The 12,762-nt window shown below is 43.7% G+C and overlaps 1 protein-coding gene across 3 annotated transcripts in view; it reads right to left on the reverse strand.

Annotated features, from left to right (window-relative positions):
- Window positions 1-12,762, reverse strand: part of LOC138672762 (transient receptor potential cation channel subfamily V member 1-like) — a 153,319-nt gene that overhangs the window by 127,053 nt on the left and 13,504 nt on the right. For all 3 annotated transcript variants that reach the window (XM_069761098.1, XM_069761097.1, XM_069761096.1), the window contains one exon: window positions 9,122-9,416. In XM_069761098.1, coding sequence (XP_069617199.1) covers window positions 9,122-9,342 — 221 coding nt within the window. In that variant the 5' untranslated portion in view covers window positions 9,343-9,416. The remainder of the gene's footprint in view (window positions 1-9,121; window positions 9,417-12,762) is intronic.

The raw sequence follows: 12,762 nt of genomic DNA on the forward strand, positions 1-12,762 counted from the left end.
GGCTAAACTCAAATGAAGACCTACAGGTAGGGGGGAAGGGTGTCCCTGAACGATCTAGGGATTGGGAACAAAAACAGGTAACCTCCTAGAAGGAAAATAGAGGAAGCTGCAGAAAAAAATGGAAAACCAAAAACAAAACAGGCAGAACTAGAGATCCCAGAACTGCACAATATCAAACACAGAAAGCTAACAAGGCACCAAGCCAGAACACTAGCGGAGTAACACTGTTGTCCAGCAATGACTGGGAGGCAGGTGCTGGGTAATAAAGGGTGATGCAATCACCTGACCTAGGACAAACCCAGCACCAGAGGAAAAAGCAGCCAGAAACCACAACAAGATGCGGATGGTCAAAATGAAATAGATTCTAACAGCCGCAGGAAAAAAGATTCCACTCCCATAGCAAAAAGATTGACCATATTTCTGCAAACTTTTTTCACTTCCTGTCAAAGCAGTAGAAGAGTTCAACCGTTCATCAAAACTGACTGTGCACGAGGCAATTCCTTTAAACCCTGAAATTGTTAGAGAAGTTGCCCATGTGGTTACCGCTTTGCCACCAACCCAAGTTAGTGTACAGAGGTTGTTCTCTAGTCTTAAAATAATTAGATCAGATTTGAAGTCATCTATAAAGGAGGATCTGATGGAGGCGATATTATTTCTCAGCACAAATTCATAGATTGCACAAATGTTATTCTGTACGTTTTTTCCCATTTACAGCATAGTGTATTGCATTTTTACAATTTATTAAAGGTTGTTTTGTGTTCTAAAGTTGTATTCCAATAAATACAGTTAGGGCCAGAAATATTTGGACAGTGACACAAGTTTTGTTATTTTAGCTGTTTACAAAAACATGTTCAGAAATACAATTATATATAATATGGGCTGAAAGTGCACACTCCCAGCTGCAATATGATAGTTTCCACATCCAAATCGGAGAAAGGGTTTAGGAATCATAGCTCTGTAATGCATAGCGTCCTCTTTATTTCAAGGGACCAAAAGTAATTGGACAATGGACTCTAAGGGCTGCAATTAACTCTGAAGGCGTCTCCCTCGTTAACCTGTAATCAATGAAGTAGTTAAAAGGTCAGGGGTGGATTCCAGGTGTGTGGTTTTGCATTTGGAAGCTGTTGCTGTGAGCAGACCACATGCGGTCAAAGGAACTCTCAATTGAGGTGAAGCAGAACATCCTGAGGCTGAAAAAAAAGAAAAAATCCATCAGAGAGATAGCAGACATGCTTGGAGTAGCAAAATCAACAGTTGGGTACATTCTGAGAAAAAAGGAATTGACTGGTGAGCTTGGGAACTCAAAAAGGCCTGGGCGTCCACGGATGACAACAGTGGTGGATGATCGCCGCATACTTAATTTGGTGAAGAAGAACCCATTCACAACATCAACTGAAGTCCAGAACACTCTCAGTGAAGTAGGTGTATCTGTCTCTAAGTCAACAGTAAAGAGAAGACTCCATGACAGTAAATACAAAGGGTTCACATCTAGATGCAAACCATTCATCAATACCAAAAATAGACAGGCCAGAGTTAAATTTGCAGAAAAACACCTCAAGAAGCCAGCTCAGTTCTGGAAAAGTATTCTATGGACAGATGAGACAAAGATCAACCTGTACCAGAATGACGGGAAGAAAAAAGTTTGGAGAAGAAAGGGAACGGCACATGATCCAAGGCACACCACATCCTCTGTAAAACATGGTGGAGGCAACGTGATGGCATGGGCATGCATGGCTTTCAATGGCACTGGGTCACTTGTGTTTATTGATGACATAAGAGCAGACAAGAGTAGCCGGATGAATTCTGAAGTGTACCGGGATATACTTTCAGCCCAAATTCAGCCAAATGCTGCAAAGTTGATTGGACGGCGCTTCATAGTACAGATGGACAATGACCCCAAGCATACATCCAAAGCTACCCAGGAGTTCATGAGTGCCAAAAAGTGGAACATTCTGCAATGGCCAAGTCAATCTCCAGATCTAAACCCAATTGAGCATGCATTTCACTTGCTCAAATCCAGACTTAAGACGGAAAGACCCACAAACAAGCAAGACCTGAAGGCTGCGGCTTTAAAGGCCTGGCAAAGCATTAAGAAGGAGGAAACCCAGCGTTTGGTGATGTCCATGGGTTCCAGACTTAAGGCAGTGATTGCCTCCAAAGGATTTGCAACAAAATATTGAAAATAAAAATATTTTGTTTGGGTTATGTTTATTTGTCCAATTACTTTTGACCTCCTAAAATGTGGAGTGTTTGTAAAGAAATGTATACAATTCCTACATTTTCTATCAGATATTTTTGTTCAACCCTTCAAATTAAACGTTACAATCTGCACTTGAATTCTGTTGTAGAGGTTTCATTTCAAATCCAATGTGGTGGCATGCAGAGCCCAACTCGCGAAAATTGTGTCACTGTCCAAATATTTCTGGCCCTAACTGTATATACCGTATATACTCGAGTATAAGCCAACCCGAGTATAAGCCGACCCCCTAATTTTGCCACAAAAAACTGGGAAAACTTAATGACTTGAGTATAAGCCTAGGGTGGGAAATGCAGCAGCTACCTGTAAATGTCAAAAGTAAAAATAGATACCAATAAAAGTCAAATTAATTAAGACATCAGTAGGCTAAGTGTTTTTGAATATCCATATTGAATCAGGAGCTCCATATAATGCTCCATAAAGTTTATGATGGCCCCATAAGATGCTCCATATTAAAATATGCCCAATATAATCCTGCATAAAGGTTAATAATGACCCCAAAAGATGCTCCATAGACACATTTGCCCAATGTTAGGACTGGCGGAACACACCAAGTTTAAGATGTAATGGTATTAGGTGCGTTCGCAGTCCGAGGTCCACCGTGCAGGTGAAAACCCTGCTGCTAGTAGAGACGGACGATATGGCGGTACAATGTGAATACACACATGGGTTAACTTCAACCTGTGTGAAGGAAGCGACCCCTGTTACGTCACAGGGCCGCGGTACCGCACCAAGAGCGCAAGCAAGGAGTCACCTGGCAGTGCGCTGCAAACGCAACATGTTGCATTTTTTCTGCGTCCAAAATTTTTAAAAAACGCTTGCCTCGCACTTGCGTTGTATTTGCATCGTCGAAGCTTCAAAACCTCCATTGAAGTGTATTGGCAACGCAGAAGATGCAAGTACTTGCGTTGTTGTGCGTTGTAGGACGCATGCGTTCTTTACTTTAAAAATAGAGACACTGAAAAGACCCTATATATTAAAAAAGGGTTGAATGCATGCATCAAAAATGCATGCGTTCTACTTGCGTCTTTCGTGCGTCGTGCATTGCGTCCACGACGCTGCGTCCAAAGCCGCAAATGTGAACGTAGCCTAAGACCAATATTGCTTGGGGAGAGAGGATAGATCTGCGGGTACCTCTGTAGTAGCAACCTGAACGCACTCCCTCTGACACCTACCCCCACAAGATTCACCCCATCCCAGAATTCTGCCTGAGGACCACTCGATGTGAGGAGAGTGGTACCGTAGCCAAGGTATCCCCAACAGGACCTCATCAATTCCCTCAGGAATGACGAGCAGAGATATAATCTCCTGATGGGATGGCGACATGGACAGAGTAAAAGGGATGGTCTGGTGTGTTATCTGTGAGGGCAGTGTCGACCCATTCACCACTCATACCGTTACTGGTTGAGGTAGCATAACCAGGGGTATTGCGTGACGTTGGGCGAAGGCAGAAGACATAAAATTGCCCTCCGCCCCAGAATCCATGCAGAGCTCTACCGAGTGGGAGGATGAGCCTTACGTTATTGTCCCCTTAAAGGACAATTTGGAGGCAAACGTCACCGTGTCTAGTGTACCTCCACCTACTACTACTAGACGCTGACGTTTCCTCGACCGCTGGGGACATCTGGTGGCAAGATGTCCTGACTGCTGGCAAACATGACAAACCTGGAGTGCACGAGCGGTCCGGGACTTAGATCCCACTCGTGACACTTCCATGGCCTCATGTGACTCAGGAGCCTGGACTGGAGATTCCAAAGGTTTGGCGAAGGTGGGAGCCAGCCGAAACCTTTGCCTACACTGGGCTCGCTCTAACCTTCGCTCGTGAAAACGGAGGTCAATACGAGTGGATACAGCTATTAATTCCTCCAGTGTGGCGGGAATCTCCCTAGTGGCCAGGGCGTCCTTAACATGGTCAGCCAGCCCCCTCCAAAATATAGGAATAAGGGCTTTATCCGACCACTCCAGCTCAGATGCTAGGGTGCGGAAGTGGACGGCAAAATGGCTGACCAAGGACTCACCCTGAGTTAATGCCAGCAGTTGGAGCGCCGTGTCATGGGTGACTTGAGGTCCTAAAAAGACCTGCTTCAGAGTGCTCAGGAACAGCGGAGCACTCTGCACCACATGATCGCCACGCTCCCACAGCGGCGTAGCCCACTCTCACGCCCTGTCCGACAGGAGAGACACGATAAACCCCACTTTTGCCTGCTCTGTAGGGAAACGAGAGGCCAGAAGCTCGAGATGTATAGAGCACTGACTCACGAAACCCCTACAAGACTTACTATCACCAGAAAATTTTTCTGGTAGCGGGAGGCGAGATAGAGTCGGTACAGGGGTGGCAGTGGACAAGGTAGCTGCAGCCACGCTAGCAGCCTGAACAGCGACAGCAGTGACATCCACAGCTGAGGTTGAACACTCTAGAGCCGCCAACCTTCCCTCCAGCTGCTGGATGTACCGCTGTAAACGCTGATCGTCCGCCATTTACTAGCCAGACCTTGGCGCTAGTATTATGTTAGGACTGGCGGAACGCACCAAGTTTAAGATGTAATGGTATTAGGTGCATTCGCAGTCCGAGGTCCACTGTGCAGGTGAAAACTCTGCTGCTAATAGAGATGGACAATATGGTGGTACAATGTGAATACACACATGGGTTAACTTCACCCTGTGTGAAGGAAGTGAACCCTGTTGCGTCACAGGGCGGCAGTACCGCACCAAGAGCGCAAGCAAGTAGTCTCAGAACTCAATCCCAAGACTCAGGATTTGAGACTCTGGGGTGTCAGAGAGACAGAAATAATATTATTTAAGAAGCACGAGAGTGCGAGCGGTGCCGCACTGGCGGACGCCACTAACCACCCAGGCTTGGGTCAGGAAAGCGCAGAGAAAGTGCACGGCGCCGCACTGGCGGTCACAGCAATTAGACGCTGTAATGTGTGTAACGTGCTGATGGCTTGGACGGGCGCTAGATAGCTACCATCATTCGCGAACAGTCAACAACTCTAGGAATGGGAATGAATTAGGAGCTTTCAATCGACATACATCCATCTACACACACACATTGTCAAGTCAATACTAGCGCATGGCCGTGCGGTCATGCGAGCCTTAAATAGTTGCAGCACATTTAGGACCTTCAGAGAAGGACCAATGGAGTTGCTGCAGTACCTGAGCATGTGACCCCAGATCTCCACTGAGAGATCTTGCCCTGGGCATGCTCAGAGTGCAAAGCAGGACTTAGTCCTAGCACCTACAAGGACCTTCCAAGAAGGACCAATGATCTAGCTGCAGTATCTGATCATGTGACCCTCGATCTCCACTGAGAGATCTTACTCTGGGCATGCTCAGAACGTGAAAAGCAGGACTTAGTCCCAGAAGCGTCTGCTCGCCGCTGCCCAGCACTGACTTCAATGGCAGAAGCAGGAAATGCAGCAGTAACTCTTAGCACAGAGTCAGACTGAGCGAGACGCTGGGATCGACGTCTCCGCTGAGCAGGTTCCACTGTGGCAGGAGAAGAATGGGAGACCGCAGCGGAGATGGCCCAAGATTCCCCTTGTGCAGAGGCAGGAACTCGACCCCTAACACCCAATATAATGCTGCACAAATGTTGATTATGGCCCAATAAGATGCTCCACACAGACACTTGCCCCGTATACTGTAATGCTCCACAAACGTTAATTATGGCCCCATAAGATGCTCCATAAAAATATTCACCCCATATAGTGCTGCACAAACATTGATTACGGCCCCATAAGATGCTCCATACAGACACTTGCCCCATATATTGCTGCACAAACGTTGATTATGGCCCCATATAGTGCAGCACAAATGATGATTATGGCCCAATACAGTAACTTGCCCCATATAATGCTGCACAAATGTTGATTATGGCCCCATACAGACACTTGCCCCATATAGTGCTGCACAAACATTGATTATGGCTCCATACAGACACTTGCCCCCTATAGTGCTGCACAAACGTTGATTATGGCCCCATACAGACAGTTGCCTCATATAGTGCTGCACAAACGTTATGGCCCCATAGATGCTCCATACACATACTTGCCCCATTTGCTGTTGCTGCGATAAAAAAAAAAATCACATACTCACCCCTCCGTCGCTCAGGCCCCCGACACTTTCAATATTCACCTGCCTTTGTTCCGGCGCCACTCTATCTTCACCGTCTTCTGCACTGACGCTCAAGCTGACCTGAGCGTCACTGCAGAAGACGGAGCGGCGGCCAGAACGGGGAGCAGGTGAATATCGTGCAGCGCAGCGCTCCCCTCCCCGTTATACTCACCTGCTCCTGGCGCTGTGCAGTCCCTGCTTCCCCGACGCTGCAGCTTCTTCCTGTATTGAGCGGTCACCGTTATCGCTCATTGCAGTAATGAATATGCGGCTCCACCCCTATGGGTGGTGGAGCCGCATATTCATTACTGTAATGAGCGGTACCATGTGACCACTCAGTACAGGAAGAAGCTGGGGCGCCAGGGAGCCAAGGACGTGCAGGGACCGCGCCAGGAGCAGGTGAGTATAATTAGACAGCCTCCGCTACCCCTCCCCTGCCGACCCCTGGGTATGACTTTATGACTTGAGTATAAGCCGAGAGGGGTACTTTTAGCCCCCAAAAATGGGCTGAAAATCTCGGCTTATACGCGAGTATATACGGTATTATGTTTAATCTAATTAACGTGATTATTGTATCATAATGGTGATGTTGCCATTTTACTACAGTAAATGTATCACATAAACATGAGCAATGTATGAGGAAGTCGGGAGTCAGAGTTGGAGGTTTGGCTTACTGACTCCACAGCCATGGTGAGCCAGACAGAAAGCAAATTCTACCAAACAGGAATCCAGAAAAGTGGACTGCAAGGTGTCAGTCTAGTGTGGAAGATTTAGAGGAGAAAGTCAATGGTCCGATTCATCAAGTCTGGAATTGTTCACGAGGGGGCGTCCTGGAGTCAGACACTCATGATTCATGAAGAGGTGCATGCCTCTTCATGATTTGAAGCATTTGACGAATGGTGTGCTCCACTGTGTTCTATGTCAGAAATCTCATTCCAGTCAGAGACTGTAGTGAAATTTTTGGCTTACTGAATCCAACAGCTCATCAAGAATTAGATGACCTGAGGTGTCACACCCCCAACGTACCTCCGTCCCATCCCTGCTCCACCCATTTAGTTGGAGCTGAAGATAACTAGAGTGAAGATGCCAAAATTCACAAAATTTTCAAGCAACTCTAAGGTGTGACTACATTTTGCAACTTTTCAAAGATTTTACACCAGAATCCTGATGTATTGGGCTCTCATCTAGAACTTGACAGGTGAGAGTCACGACTAGCCTATATAGCAGGGAAGGCAAGAAGTTAATTATATCAGGGGTTGTGCACTATTTTACATGTTACCATGCTTCGCTGACTACTTACTAACATCAGCGTAATGGAATCTAAAGCCATATTCAACACTGTCATATTTACATCCTGTAAGCCGACCACAGGCACAACCCCATGAGCAAACGACGTAATCCATAGGCTTTATTGTCTCCACTAAATGAATAATGAACAGAAAGAATATAGTATGGGGGGAAAAAGAAGTAGAGGTGGTAGTAACACAAAAAGTACAAACCTGCAGCTATTACCACAAACTTTATTGAATCATTTGTGTAAAACCTTACGTAAACTTTATACAGCTTTTCCTTCTCATTTCTCCTTAATATCATAGAAGACCCGGACACAAGTCTGAAGTGATGACAGTTTGAGAAATAAAAGATAAAGGCAGTCCATCTTGTGTGGAGGCAATAAGTGCATAGGTTTTACAATTGCTGCTGTTACCCTGATCTAGGGAAAGATCGTAAATCATTTCTAACAAAAAAATGTAATTTATGTGCTATCAGTGGAATTACACAGCAGGAAGAGAAATTAAATAAAATTGAGGCAACAACTTATTTTTCTATTACTGTGAACATTCTGAAAATCAGAAACATGAAGACTGCAATTTGGAAATTAATGTGATCTTCTACTTTTTTTATGCAAATAGCGTTATTTACCTGCTGTCATAACTTCAGTGTAGTAGTAATGGTGACATCTTTGGTTCATAATATATATTTTTACGGAAGACGTGAAGGATTTGGACACTTTGGGTACAATTGTTTGATAAAATACATGCACTTTTTGCTGAAAATAATTGTAAAAAGTTGCCTCTGAAGATGTTACATCCGTTAATTCTAGGTATAGTCTATAGACAGGACATCAAAACAGATTTTGACCACTAAAGGTCAAACTACAACATTATTGAGGTCTCAGATGTCTTCATCCAAGGACCATCCATTCTATTCACTATTCCATATGTAGTAGAGGGGTGGCTGCCTAGACCTAGTCCATTTTCGTTAAAGTTTATGGGAGATATATACTAAAAGTCCAAGTGAGCAGACTCGACTGTTTCCTTATCACTCAATCATTATCATAGATGGTGAAAAACATTTTAGGATGGTCGTGGGGTTCCATTATTTTTAGCAAACTGGTATATGCAACACCTCATATTACTATGTTTACCCTATTTTAGAAGACATACCAGAAACATAGTTAAGGGGTTGCCAGAACCTGCACCAAGAATTCTAGGGAAGGCACAGACACCTCCATTTGCCAGAGAATTAAGAAATAGAACTAAGATAAATAAATATTTGGGTGAAGTAAAGTCAACATTTCTGGAGTTTACCAGGAAAGTTTTCACTGATAATTTTTGGTGGTACTCAGCAAATATGGCCCATAAATATAGATGTTTATTTTTGGATCCTATCAATCACTATATTATTAATCAATGAATGCAATTGCATCAATCATTTACAGATCACATCACATATGAGAGCTACACTTACTTGCCACCATTTCCTTGTGTTTGCCCCAAAAAGTCAAAGTTGAAGCCAATGCTTGGAGAGATCTTGTCACTTTCTTTCTGCAGCGCTGAATCCATTGGCGGTTTTGCATCTTTTTTCCCATCTTTTGCTCCTTTCTCAAAGGCAGCAAGCGAGTCTTTATCATGAACCTCTAAAGAGAACTTATCTCTCGGAGAATCATCTTCAGAGTCTGAACTAGACATGGTAACTTCCAGGAGCTCAGCAATATGTCTACAATGTTCTTGGTAGAAACGCAGTCCGCGTCTGCAGCTAATACCTGGAGCAGAAAACAAGACTTAAATTAGAAGATGGGACAATGACGCTGCAGCAGTTCTGTTTACCCACTACCCGTGAGTCACCTGTGCAGGAGCAGCAGCTGTCAGGTGTATACATAGGTAAATCAACAGTAGCACAGCCGTTAGAAGCACACTTGTGCAGAATGTTTAGATTTATAGAGTTTATTCAGTCATTGATTTTTTCCCAAAAGTTCATAATTCTCTAAAGCTATAAACTAAGTAACCCTTACTTTGCCAATGATAACCACTTCCAAAAAAAAATATTTCCATGTAAACACTGTAGCCATTCACTGGCATTATTTATGGGGCCTCTTAAGTAGTTTCCAAAGGTGTACAGGTATTGTCGGGGACTTATTCTAAAAACTTGAATAAGAAAACTACTCAAACTTTGGAGCCTTTTCGGAACAGTGTCCTCTTTCTTTTATTTCGCCACATGAAAGCAAACAATATTAAAACCAGCACGCCATGTATTTTTCCATTACGGTTTTATGTGATACAACATTTCGGGGAATATGTTCCCTTCCCCGTAGATGGACCAAGTTTTTGATAGGTTGGATATGGGTTTTGGAAGAAGTATGGATTGTACTAGACCTTGTATGATTGACAGAGAATTCCAATTGAAGGCATCTGAAGTCTTTACGCATTGCCTTAACAAGAAAAGAATAGGCTGTTGTTCTGTCTATTTACCATACTTTACATTACTACTCGCCCCTCTCCAATCCATCCTGAATGCAGCAGATCATATTCCTCACCAACCGTTACACTGATGCCTCTACTCTTTGCCAGTCAATGCACTGGTTACCTATCCTCCACAAAGTTCAATATAATGTTATCACTCATCCACAAAGTTCTCCATGGTTTAATACCACCCTACATCTCCTCTGTCGTCTCAGTCTACCACCCTACCCGTGCCCTCCGCTCTGCTAATGACCTAAGGTTAACATCCTCAATAATCCGAACCTCCCACTCCCGTCTCCAAAACTTCTCACGTACCCACAGTTTTAAGCACGCCGTAAAAATGCATTTCTTTAGACTGGTGTATCACCTCTAAATACGGTATTTATCTAACTATCCCAGTTTTGCACATACAACATTTTCTTCAAAACCAGAACCCTTGTATCTTGTTCTCACACCCTTCATGCATTTAAAAGCCCTCTGTATCTGTACTGTTACACATACTGGTTGGTTACCGGTTCATGCAGCTTTACATGAACACCCGATTTATTACATTATGGCTGGTCCGAACAATGAAAGCAATTGTTACCATCCACCTTTCGTGTCTCCCCTTTTTCCTCATAGATTGTAAGCTTGCGAGCAGGGCCCTCATTCCTCTTGGTATTTGTTGATTTATGCGATTATTGTTATGCTGTAATGTCTATTGTCTGTACAAGTCCCCTTTAAGATGTAAAGTGCCGCGGAATATATAGAAATAAAATTATTGTAAATATTATTGCTATGATTGGTGAGACTTGTCGCCAGTTTTGATTCAACACATGTAAAATGACAACAAACTCCAAGCCATCAGAGATAGAGTTTTTTTAATGGCTGTTGTCTCATATGCACTAAAGAATTTATGGCGAGATTCTGAATCCGCCACCTAAACGGGGGTATAAAATAAAATAATGCTTCAGTGATCCCGCCAGTCCTCGTTAGCCATTCTGATGACGTCTCAGAAGTCACACGCCGACTATGCTGCTGTCATCACTAACAGTAGTGATTGGCTGCAGCCTTCATGTCCTGGTAGTTGGAACATCTTCACTGCAGGACTGCTAACAAGGATTGATGGAACCAAAAGAGTGGCAGACCAAGAGCGGCATGGTGAGGTCATGGAAGGACATTTTGTTATTTTAGTACATTCTCAGGTTTTTGGCCTTTTTATTAGTTATATACAGTACATCCCTTTAAAGCATTAAATAGCTTCAAGATGGTGGCATAGAATCTAAAGCTAGATGATTTCCCACACTTCCTAGTGTAGTAAAAGACACATCATGTTCTCGTCCCCTTTGACCTTCAGCTGACGAGAGACAGGATATTGTCATGATTCCAGTCGGTAAAACTAACATATGAGGTCATGGTCTATGAGAAGTCTTTAATCACTTGCCAACATGGAAAACTGAATTATATCCAAATGACTTCTAGAGAGTAGGATATACAGGAAGAAACAGTAATCCTGTGAATTCATACATGATGCTTTATGACACTATAGCTGAACACAGGAAATGTAGACTTTTCCCTATGGTACAAACCATAAAACTTTACTAAAATTATTAAATTAAAGTATTAATTAACCTGGATAGCTGCCATTCACAATCACATTAAGGAATAACCTATTGGAGGAGATTTATAAATCGAACATTTTGAGGTCATACACAAAAGTGTTGGAAAGATGGGCTACTAATACCAACCAATCAAACCATATTTTATTTTTCTTTAATTGACTTGTGCAATAAAGGTCTGAATTATTTCTACGACCAATTATACTATTCTTATTTGCAGAAGTTTGCAGATAGGATTTTAGCAGATCAAATTGAGATTTAAATGGTCACTGACATTTCAACAAACTTGCATAAATTAATACTGTGTTTTCTTGAAAAGAAGACCTACCCTGAAAATAAGCTCTCCCATGATTTTACAGGATTTTTGGAGCATGCTTAAAGGGGACCTGTCACCAGTTTTGTTTTGTGATAGTTTTCATAGACCTTCAAACATGCCACCATCACACCCATCCTCAAAAAAACTAACCTTGACCCAACTGCTATGCCCAGCTACCGCCCCATATCACTGCTCCCGTTTGCTTCAAAACTCCTTGAGCAGCATGTCCATGCTCAAATTTCCTCCCACCTAACTTTCTCCTTGACAACCTCCAATCTGGCTTCCACTCCCACCACTCCACCAAAACTGCCCTGACAAAAATTACTAATGACTTACTCACAGCCAAAGCTAACAGACAGTTCTCCATCCTCCTCCTTCTTGACCTGTCCTCTGATTTCAACACAGTCGATCACTGCCTACTGCTACAGATTCTTTCTTCCCTTGGCATCAAAGACCTTGCTCTGTCCTGGATTGCCTCATACCTTTCCGACCGCACATTTAGCATTTCCCACTCCCACACCACCTCCTCATCCTGCCCTCTCTCTGTTGGAGTCCCTCAAGGCTCTGTCCTAGGGCCCCTACTTTTTTCCATCTATACTCTTAGCCTAGGACAACTCATAAAGTCCCACAGCTTCCAGTACCACCTGTATGCGGACGACACTCAGATCTACCTCTTTGGCCCAGATGTCACCTCTCTGCTGTCCAGAATCCCGAAGTGTCTGTCAGCCATATCCT

Source organism: Ranitomeya imitator, chromosome 3, assembly GCF_032444005.1.
Source record: "Ranitomeya imitator isolate aRanImi1 chromosome 3, aRanImi1.pri, whole genome shotgun sequence".
In the NCBI taxonomy this organism is placed as follows: Eukaryota; Metazoa; Chordata; class Amphibia; order Anura; family Dendrobatidae; genus Ranitomeya; species Ranitomeya imitator.